Genomic DNA, 11,518 nt, shown 5'->3' with positions numbered 1-11,518 from the left:
TCTGAAATTCATTATATGTTTAGCACTCCAGAAATACCACTTTGGAATTAATTCCTATTTCACAAAGTTTGGTGTTGTTTTTCCCACCTTCAATTCTGAATTTCCCAGAGCAGGAATTGGTCCTACCTAAAGGTGCCAAACATACTATGGGTTGTACTGGAAATATACAGTACAAACCCCATACCCACAGGAAATGCACCTCGGCCTTTTATAAAAACTGAGAAGGATGAATTTGAACCATGTGTAAATGTGTTGGTGTGTTATGGGGCTCCTATTACTACTGGCACTCCAGCAATGCTTAAATGTGTTTGGGGACCCTTTGTGTCATAGAAAGACAGAAATCCTGACATAGAAGAGGCAAAACTGGGCAATGTTATGGTCAGGCTAGAATTCAAAACTCCTGAGCCCTATCAGCTAGTCCATTGGCTTTGTACGGGGCTATATGGCCTCTCTGCTTTGAAACTCAGTGTCATAAACCAGAACTTACAAGTCCTGTGTGCTTCTTACAGGATTCGTAAGCTACAGAGCTGTCCCCACCTCTCCAGCTGTCATCTCCAATCTCATCACTCAGGAGAAACTCATTCAGCTTCTGTACACTTGAAAGAAAACAGGACAGTGAGTTAAATAAACCCAGGTTTCCATGAGTACATTTCCATTTTTGTGCAGTCCAGCCAGCAGGATGTATCAGAAGTGTTCCAAAAGAAGTTAATGGGATACTTTTGTTTTCCTATTGGACTGTCTGCTGCCCTGATGGCAAGTGAAAAAATATTTATGTGGAAGAATGACAGATGAAAACAATTAAACATGATACTGGTAGCTGGGAATGAAGAAGAGAGCTAGTCATGTGAGTGCCACTAGAGCTCTGTGGGAATGGTTTCCATCTTGGCAGGCTTATCTCTTCTGTGCCTTTCTCATGCCTACACACAGTCAGGATGCATAAATGAGTCTTTCACCCACCTACATGCTCTGAAAATGCCAATGCACTAGGTGCATCCTGAACACAGCTTTTGCATCCACTGCATGCAAACAGGACTGAATACTGCACAAATCAGCACAGCCATGGCCCGCCTTGGATAAATACAGCAAGAGCTCTCTTTGCCTACTTCTTAAAACTGTCCCCTGGGAAATACAGTGCACAGGTACAATTTATTCTTTGTCACAGAAGGATTTGATCCTCTTTCTGCCCCGCTTCCTTTCAGAGTGCCGTAAGCACCTGGCTCTTTATCGTTATGGGGAAGGGATGAATAAAAGCACCCCCTGGTCATGGTGAAGCTATATTACTTTGCAAAAACTAAAATCAAGGTGCATTGAGCCAGAGCCTGAGAAAGCAGAAGGACATATGACTTCAGATCAGTGATTTGAACATTAACCTGCAAATGGGAAAGTAGTCCTGTTTCAAGGCCTGTCTGAGCATTTCGTATGAAATTATCAATACATGTTCAAGCCAGAGAGATACTGATTAGCAAGAAAGCACTGCTGTTGTCATTGTTTCCTCCTGCCAGTATACCTGTTCCTATCTCCTCTTTTAAAGGGAAAATTTATGTCTGTAACTCCCATATCGGAATTTCAGTCTTACATTAATGCATCAAGCAAGAATTTATCTTCTTGTAGAAGATTAAGTGACCTCATTCTGATCATCTGCCTAAGAAGACATCAACCATTACCTTGCATTTGAATAAGGACAGGTATGCTCAAAAGCTTTCATGGTACTAGAACTACTTTTTACAATAAAATGGAGATTCTGACCAAAGTATAAGCACTTAATCATAACACAAATGAGTGCATACTCATATATATGTATTTGATTGATGATAGAGCTGTGGAGTGGCCAAGCATGCATTCTTCATTCTTCACTTGGGGGACATGATGTTCATGGGAGAAAGAAGTTAGGAAATAAGTTTGCCAAAGGGCAAAGCTTGTTTTGGCAAATATGGTCTTTAAATAATGTCCTGAGGGGTGGCCAGCAGTGCTAAGGAAAATGTACACACCATTTTGATATTAGGGCTATGCTAAACATAGTGCAGAGATGTAGAGGCTGGGATGATTTATAAAGGAGACTTGAGATTTTCCACTAGTCGGAAATAATTTTCAACGTAGGGAAAATCTCTCATGTGGCCCTGCTGCTGCTTTGATAAAAATAAACCCTATTGAATTTTTTTTTTTTTTAAAGCAAATGTGGCAAATGACAGCTGTGGAGCCTGAAGTCCCTTTGACTGCTATTTGTTATTATTGTTACCCACCAAAAAGAGACAGTGGCAGCAGCAATGCAATACCTTGCCAATGTGCCTCAGTCTTGGCAAGAAGGAACTATGTTTCTGGATGGAAAGGTTAGTTTGGTCTTCACGTGCTGCTAGTGCTTGGCATCTGACATGTTACTGCCAGTCAGGTGTCAGCTTGTGCCTCTTGGGACATCTTGGCAGTGTGTATGGCTATGTAACTGCCCCATGACCATGACTCTTTCCATACAGACCACTGACGCAACAGCCAAAAGTCTGAAATTTAACTTACTACCAATCAGCTCCCTTGAGATTAAGTGCTCTATAGCCCAGCACGAAGGAAGTTGTTTTGTCGGGCTATTTGCAGAAATAAATGCCTGGAACATATAAGTTTCTGATGAAGCAACACATTTTATGAGTACCTTCTTTTTTTGAATCTTTTCCACTTCATGCCAACTTCCTCACTGTCCTGCCACGCAGATCCCTAACCTTCACACGTCTGCCTTGCTATGCTTCCTCTCCTGCATCTCTTTACTGCCATTCAGGGGAACATTTCCTCTATAAGAGAAGTCCTGTAGGGCTCGGTTTCCCTTAAGCAACTAATCCTTCAGTGTCCAAGGTTCCTCCATCCACTCTCTTTCCTAAGAGAGTCCCTGCTAGTGCTAGACAATGAGAGGCAGGACAATAATAAATTCTCACTTAAAGCACAATGCACCCTTCGTGGAGGCAGAGTGCAGTCAGTTGCTCTTCCTTGCATCAGCAGCGCCAGTCTGGCTAGATAGCTTCATACCAGTCTCTCATCTCCCTCTGTGTTGACAAGAGCCCAGAAAAGTACTAGGTGAGAGCGACGGTGGGTGGCTACACTGTGAGAAGAGGCGCGTATCCCAAGGAAGGACAGTCCGGCTCTGAATCTGGACTGCCAAACTCGGTGAAATTATAAAACGAATGGAACATTTCTTTGTCACTGTATCATGCAGTAAAAGGACATGGTTACTCTGATTTCTCTCACATTTTTGAACATCAGAGTCCCACCTTTAAATCCTCTTCCACATGAGCAGGTAAAAACAACCTTTTTCTCCAGCACCTTCCCTGTTGTATTACTGAACACAGGTGTTCAAGAGTTGGAGAAACTGGAAAGGCCACTTACCTTATGATAGCCTTGACTGCAAAACGAACCACAGTGGAGAGCAGGAACAGTGGTGTGACCAGGATGTGAAACAATGACAGTGATGCAAAGGCCTGGGCGGGCTGCAGCGGCCTGTCGTTGGTATACGCATAAGTCACAAAGGTCTGTCACATCAGGAGAAGGGCATGTCAGGATAAAGACTCTTGAAAAAGACTGACAAGAGCAGCAAGCAAAATATTTTGCTCAACTAAGGCAAATAACTATATACCTCAATTTATTGGAAATCCCAGTAAACTGAACAGAAAGGTGTCTTCTATTAAAGTGAAAAAAAAATTTAAAAAATTGCCAATGATTTAAAGAGATTTACACATTTAAGAATGAAAAAAATTTCTTTGTAAAATCAAAGCACTTAGTTTTGTAAAGTTTTGTAATTGGCTTCAGGATTTAGAGGAAACACACAACCCAGAAAAATCAGTAAGAATCTAATAAATCCTATAGTTTTTTTTCACAGATGCAGAACTATGGTCATATTTCACCCAATTCTGGTACACACTGTCAGCATACTCTGAGTAATGCCCTCAGAATTTGGTCTATGAAGACTCCTTACTGACCGGCATGCTATCGTTCCTCTACCGCATTAGGCTGAGATTTAAACCTGGCCAGAGGACAAGCAAAATTTATTTCTCCTTAAACTGCAGAATACCCTTTCTTGAAAACTGAAATGGTGGCTTATAATGCATTTGGAAACAGGAATGATTTTCGCTGCTAGACAACAGAAAAGGAAAGCCACCCAAAACCCCTGCAAAATGAGAGCTTCTCAGAATGGGTCTCCTTTCAAGTTGCAATGATTTTTTTCTTTCTTTCTTAGAGTAAAAATTTATATTTCTTTTTGTTTTTACCAATCCAAACCACAGCTGGTGAAACAGCAGCTCTGGGAATGGGCACTTCCAGTGTCATGCTATCCTACAGTTAGCAGGGGCACATTAACTCATCTGCCGGTTTTATGAGAAATATGTCCTACCATAACAATGGTGTCCTTTCTTTCTTTCTCCCCCTCTCTTTCTCTCTCCCTTTTTATAAGGAAAAGTGAAAAAAACATATCTTACTGCAAGAACAGCTGCTATTGGTATGGCCGCATTCATAAAAACTGTGAAAGAGAAATAAAACAGGCATCAGATTTTATGAAACTAAACAGTTTTACAATTAGTTGTATGGCACTAGAAGAATCCAGTTATTTCCAATTCAAGTAATTAGAACTCCCAAAGGAAAATTTATCTGCAGGAAGAAATTTCCTTCCATGACAGAGAGAGATCTTAAACACACAAACAAACAAGCCAAGGAATTATCTCATTTGTATACTATAGTGAATTGGGATAAAAAGTTTTATGTGCACAATTATTATGCAACACAACTAAAACATTACCCTCTCAGCTCTTCGACATTACAGAGAATACAATTTCTTTCAGACACTAATTTATCTTTGCAGTAATCGGAGCTGCTAATATTATCTGCAGCCTCCTTACTATAAAGCAACTCATAACTGTAGTGTCATAATGAAGGTGACAGAAAACTTACTACAAAAAAAAATCAACAAGACATGCTCTATATTTTTGACTTTCTGTGTTATATATTTGTCATGCCTTTTTATTTTAATCACATTCCACACACAAAAAAACCCAAGTGTCATAGGCACAGCTGTATCTCGCTTTAGCTGAAGTCAGGAGGAATGCTGACATAAACAGGATCCATTTCCAAGAGCTAAAAACATAGTTACTTACTGGAAAGAGATGTATGAAGTGCAAAGGTTTTGAGACTGGTGAGTTCCTTCATTCTTGTTTCTTCCACGCTAGTACAAAATATGTGCTCCCAGGCATACAGCTTTAATAACTTAATGCCTTTTAGTATCTCATTGGTTTTCTTTAATCTTTCCGTAGAATAGTCCTTCATTTCAAAAGAAAACAAGGGTAAGAAATTGATAATTATTTGTAGTTTTAATGAGAATGTTCTTTTCCCTTCAATTCTGTTGTAAAATTCATTAAAGATTTATAATTTTTTTGTTCAGGATTTTGTACTGGCTTTCAGTTGTCATACTGAGTAAAACAATACAGAATTTCATGGTTTTTGGAGATATTAAAGTGCTTACAATCACGAGGGGAAATTAAGTGACCCTGCTCTGAGAAGAAAAATAAAACAAAACATCCAAATCCTTCAAATACAGGGTGAAACTCAGGGAGGTGGATTACTAGGTCAATGGTGTCCGTAACAATAGACAGATGACTACATGTGTGTAATTGCTGATATAAGATTAATTCTGGGATTCATACATAATGGTCATGAAAATAGGTGAGATGTTTATTGATATATTTAGCTAATTGCTCCTCACCTGAAAACAGTAATCACAAGTTTTAGTAAAATTATAATCGAAAAGATGTTATGAGTCAAAAGAACTCAGAAAGGAGCAAAAAGAAAGATTCAGACGATTTCTGAAGTTATGCAAGGTAATTCCTCTGTTGATATAAATTGGCACAACTCAACAGGATTGAACTGTGCTGAAGATTAGATCTACGTATGTATAATTTGCTTCCTGAATATTAAGGTAACAAGGATCTTTAAATATTTGGAGACCCAAACATCAAAGACTGATTAAAAAAGTTCAAGGATCATGAGAATAAAGTTAAAAGTTAGACAAAGTATCAGAAAACATTGCTAATTGGTGAACTAAATTAGACATCAAAATAAACTTACAGCACTGAAGAACATAAAATAGATATTAATCCAGCAATGCCAGCTGACTTTTAGGGAATACCAAAGCTTGGGGTGAGAGCAAAGTCTCTAGCCATTTCAGAGGGGGGTTGTACACATTCTTTAATACTGTCCTCCTGTAATTTATCAGTCGTTTGTACTGTTTGCTAACATCCCATGAAATACAATATCTGAATGTAGGAATAAGACCCTTTCATAGGATTGAATTCAGCTGAAACCGTGCTAGCTGGGTGAAAAATACTCTCTGCAGAGAAGGCAGGTCAAGGCCCACATACTTTTTTTCAGATTCTTGTCTGACAAATGTTAGGAAGGAAGAGATACTGAGACACAGAAAAACAGAAAGGGAGGGATGACAGAATTAAGGGACAGCTTGCCCAAACCTCTGCAATGAATGCTGACTAACATCAAGAACCCCTGGTTCCCTGTTCTCATTTCTGGATCATAAATGTCACTGAAATAATTTACTTACGAGAGTGCTCTTCTGAGCCTCAGCCAGCTTCGTAGCTATGAAGTACTGTATCGGAGCTAACAGTACAATGACAGCAGCACCGACCAAGGCACTCACTCCGAGTAAATTATAAAGTAGGATCACACCCATTATTATCTATGAAGAAAAAAGCAACATAGAAAAAGAAGTAGATTTCAATATGCCAGAAAGATAGCAAGAAAGAAATACTTGTTCTTCTAATAAACAGTTAAATGGTTTGTAGGAATCAGCTGAGCCTGTACTTTGAAGGTCATGTTTGGAAAGTGTGGGATATGAACCCAGAAGCCTTTATTTTTGACATTAACTACATAGTTTGTGTTAGTGCCTGGTAGTCCTAATTCCAGATGAGGTTTCCAAAGAACTAAAGGGGCACTAAAATGATGGTGCTTATCCCAAGGCATTTTACAGAATCACTGGCCTCATGTTTTATTTACACTAGAGCTCCTTACTTCACTCTGGAATTATTCAAAGGTCTTAGGACGGTCATGAATCACAATTGTATTCTGTCATAGTGGTCCTCTTGCAACTGCAGACAGAGGCACATCTGAGACAGGCACTGAAGCACGATGCAGATGTGCTGGGAGTGACACAAACCTGAGCTTGTGCATACTATGTAGCAATACTATGTAGCTCTGTAGAAAAGTACCAAGATGCTACCTTACCACTACAAAGAGTTTGGGAACACTTCCCACAAAAATTTACCTGGGAATGGCTCTGATGCGACTACTGTGATTCTGGTTCCCGTGTTAATACAAGCTCTACTACATAAGGATTTTTATAAAAAGTTCCGCTTTATGATACAGAGATGTCCTCAATAACAGGACATACAGAACTAGTTCCCTACTTTGTACTTTTGCTATCTCTTCAATGAGTCAGTTGTCTTTAAATCTGCCTTCTTATTATACAGTATCAGAAATAAGAATCAGTGGAGTTCAACATTTTGAAAGTGTTATTTAGCTTTTCAGGCTTCTGTAATGTAAATTAGCATACCTACATGCCATTTTCTTAGCAGAATAATACAAAGTTACAGGTAGCAATTTGTACTTGGGGTAAACTGAAGCGCTTACTGGGTGCCTGATCCTGCAATGAGTTTTTGTTCTTGATAACAGGTCATAATTGGTGGATATACAATCTATTTTCTATGATTCGCCGCAATCTTCAGCAGGCTATGGCTATATTAGCTCACACTGGAAAGATCGAAGTTCAGTATTTGCTACAAGCTGTTCTGCTTGAGGAGGGGGCAGCCTTGACAATTGCTGTTTCCTGGGACATTCCTTGAAGCTCAAGTCCTTTGCATAAAGCAAGACAGGACAGTCCCATCACCTTTTCCGGAGTTATATAGTTATAACCCAGCTCACAGTTACCAAGGGTTAGTTTCTTCTGAATAATATAATTATTCAGTAGCCACAGGAATCAGACCACCTGTTCATTTAATAACATTCAAAGTATTAACAGCAACACTTCCGAATAAACCTGGATATGAAACAGTGACTTAAAATGAAACACTCTGTACTATTTCTAACTTCAGTTACCCTGCAAACTTTTTTGTCTTTTTCTACATAAATTATTTTATGACTCTCTAAACCCTACCTGACCCTAAAATAGACACATAAACCCAATATTTGTTTCCATTAGTAGTAGTAATATTGCTGACTATTATAATAGATTACTGATATAGTTCCAGGAATTTCAGCAAAACTGATCTACTCTAAGAGTGGCTTCTATCCTTTTTTAAAGTTGTTTAATGTCGGCAGGATCACCTATAGGTAAGGAACATGACAATCCCACCCCGAGCTAAAATTCTGAAGGTGCTACAGGAGTCCAAGCTTCATGGAAAATCAGTGTGGCTTAGGTCATTAAGTCGTTCAGCACTTTTAAAGATTTCTTTCAGGCTAATAATTTTTACCTTTCCTTCCTACAGATTTGCCTACAGATCTTTCCCAGCCTTGTTAAGAATCAGATGTTTACAGTAACTAAGCTTGTTTAGATGAAAGCTCCTCTGAGCATTTCCTGCAGTGCACTGTTGGTGCTGCTGTCAGTCACTGAGCAGGATTCAATTGCTTTTTGCTCCTGCCACAAAGCGCAGTTACAAGCGGACACTGCAAATGCAATACTTGGCGCTGGTGCCTGTGCTGCTGCCATGTGGCAGAAATAAAAGCAATGACTTGTGTCAGTAGTGGAAGAAATATGAGCAGGCAAAGGATGACAGGTCACCATTCTTAAAGCCACAGACCATATCCATGACATGGAAATCCTGCTCAAAAAAAATCCTTTCTCTTTACTGGCCCTCGGAGAGACAGCCTCCCAGCCCTTGGAGGAGATGATGGGCCACGTTTCTGCTTGTTAGTCCTCCTGGCAAATGAGGGTGAAGTCCAGGTTCCCCTCTGGATTTTGTAGTAGTCTCATAGACATATACTCTTTTCAACCAGGTTGGAGTATCTCTGAAATCAGGCCCTTACTTTGATGCTCTACCTGAACAGGCATTGCCCACAGATTGGGGCACAGGAACAAGAACCACATTAATTGATTCGTTTCTATGGCAACCAAGTTATTGATTTGTCCCAGCGTCATCTCTCCCATGGACAAGTTGGATGTGGAAAGCCTCAGGATCTTATTATATATCATTGCCTGTGAGAAAGGAATAAAACAAAAGATATGAAAATGGTATCATTATAAATAACAACAGCAGCAGGATGTTTCAAATGGCAGTATCAGCCTTAACCTAAGACAGCCCTTCTCCCAGTCTCTCACCTGAGACAGAGAGAGAGACGGAGACAGAGTGAGAGAAAGCACAAGAGAGAGAACTGACTTTAAAAAACTCCAGTTCCTCTTAAAAGGTTTGTTGCTTGATGCAGATCTAAAATAGAATGAAATGACAAGAAAACATCAACATTTGGGACATTGGGCAGAGATCTTTTTTAACGAACATTTAGTGAGCCTGCTTTTCTGTGACACTGTCTGTCAAAGAGATCCTTGTTTCTAATAAGATAGTTAAACTCATGCTACGAAGTTTTGATCAGGGTGGGTATGTGTTTCTTTGGGTTTCTCTTCTTTACCTGGACATCTATTTCCAGAAACTTTGTAGGAGCTTAACAGGGTTTAAAATTAATCAGGGCTTATATCTACCAGAATTTTGAAGACAAATATTGTAAGCCCAGTTCGCAGTTATGACCAAATATCAAACACTGCAGCTTCAAGGACGTTTTTAAAATAATTTGTACTCTTTGCCCTGTTTTGTCCATGAGCAAGGTAGAGCCTGTAGAATTAATCAGAAGTGCCTACAGACCATGATGAATTACATCAGCTGCATATGGTCCTAAGAGTCCCCATTTTCAGAGGTGGGAGTCACAAAAGCACAAGGAAATAATCAGGTACTCTTTCTTCACCAAGTCTGTACCATCTATGCTGGGAGAAGGCAGAAAATGTTTGAAACAGCTACATCAATCACAGTGCGTGCAAAAACCAGAAGCTTCCACACTGAGATGACATTCCTATGGTTAGTTACACCTGGCAAAACATCAGTTACAGCTTCTGTTTTGCACACAGTGCTACTGCTGTCTGCGGCGTTTGGTCTGTGGAGATCCCTGCTCCAACCCACCCACATTCTGAGCTGGAGCTGTTGGCTCCAGTTCATAAGCACGACTTTCACAGAGCATTAATGGATGCCAGTTTTAGAGACACAGTTTCGGAGATTAATCACTCCTGTCCCATCCCACAGGGCTCTGTGCGAAAGGGCATAAATATTCAGGATCACCACTCACAATACATGGACAATGTTCCCATAAAACATAGCTCTGCAGACGACTGTTCACAGTCAGCAGAAGTAACCTCATAAGCAAATGAACAAAGCAGATGCAGAGCCAAAACAACACTGCTTATCTTCCTATACCTAACATCATCTGCAAAGATATGTTCTTATATGCACAGAGTGAGTGTTAAACTTCTACATGTTAGGATGATGGTTTTAGTTTTTAGCAAAAGGAATTGCTGCCATCCGTTTGGCTGTGTCAGTGATATTACTTTTTCCAGTTTTCTGTACAAAAATACACTGCGGATCTTCTCGCAAACAATTGTTAACTGAGTCTTCAGATAGAGACCAAGACAAATGAAAGTATGAAGCTGGAGCTATTATTAGTGAATTTCTTGGCAGATCATGGGAACATCTTTGCTCACCAATAAAGCACCTCGTAGGTTGATGCCAGTTTCCGTAGTCACATAGTAGGATGCCTGCAGGAATGTCCTCTGCAAGATAAGGGCCAGGAAAAGAAGAACTGCCAAAACATAAACATTCCTGAGGAATTCCTCTGAGGAAAGATATGAATTTGATGGATCCTTCACCTGAAAAGAAAAGAAAAAATTATTAAAGTAGCATAGGAGGGATTGTATATTCTAGAGATACTGGAAAAAAGGAAATTCAGTCATTGCATTAGAATAAAAAATATTGATGGTATTATGGGAAAGTTATGGAAATCAGATTTCTCGCTGTCCTGTGTATCAAGATCATTTGGATACAAATTAAATATTCTGCTCATGTTCCAAAGACTAAGGATCTTAACTTCTAGCAGTTCTAAAATGAATTGGTTTTAGCAGGAAAGGGACAATGAGATCACCATGTTTGCCTTAGTTTTAGTTTCTCCATGAAATTCTGATGATTTGTAGGATAGAAATGCTACTCAGTAGAAAATAAAGCTCATTCCACCTGCACCACGAAGAAGCTGCAAGAAAATATTTTTTATTATATGGGATTAGTTACTGGTGTTGCATTTGTATATTATGGAAACAATTCCTTCCAGATGTATAGTCTATGATACCTGTGAATTCTGAATAAAATAAGAGTATATATGCCAGTATCCCCCACAAAATGAGGTTTAAATGCCTCAACAGGGGGGAAAAAATAATCTTGTTTAAATCACTTCATTTGTTTTC

General features: G+C 39.4%; 1 protein-coding gene across 2 annotated transcripts in view; it reads right to left on the bottom strand.

The window, feature by feature from the left end:
• The window catches only part of ABCC9 (ATP binding cassette subfamily C member 9), a 97,724-nt gene that overhangs the window by 43,481 nt on the left and 42,725 nt on the right, over positions 1-11,518 (bottom strand). For both annotated transcript variants that reach the window (XM_087768131.1, XM_087768130.1), the window contains 7 exons: positions 10,766-10,930; positions 9,065-9,220; positions 6,575-6,709; positions 5,121-5,283; positions 4,449-4,489; positions 3,364-3,506; positions 488-596 (listed from right to left, as the gene is read on the bottom strand). In XM_087768131.1, coding sequence (XP_087624257.1) covers positions 488-596; positions 3,364-3,506; positions 4,449-4,489; positions 5,121-5,283; positions 6,575-6,709; positions 9,065-9,220; positions 10,766-10,930 — 912 coding nt within the window. The remainder of the gene's footprint in view (positions 1-487; positions 597-3,363; positions 3,507-4,448; positions 4,490-5,120; positions 5,284-6,574; positions 6,710-9,064; positions 9,221-10,765; positions 10,931-11,518) is intronic.

Source organism: Nipponia nippon, unplaced genomic scaffold (genome assembly GCF_047370975.1).
Source record: "Nipponia nippon isolate SJK-2023a ecotype South Korea unplaced genomic scaffold, ASM4737097v1 scaffold_3, whole genome shotgun sequence".
NCBI lineage: Eukaryota > Metazoa > Chordata > Aves > Pelecaniformes > Threskiornithidae > Nipponia > Nipponia nippon.
The sequence above is the reverse complement of the archived record's forward strand: the minus strand, read 5'-3'. Positions and strand labels throughout refer to the sequence as shown.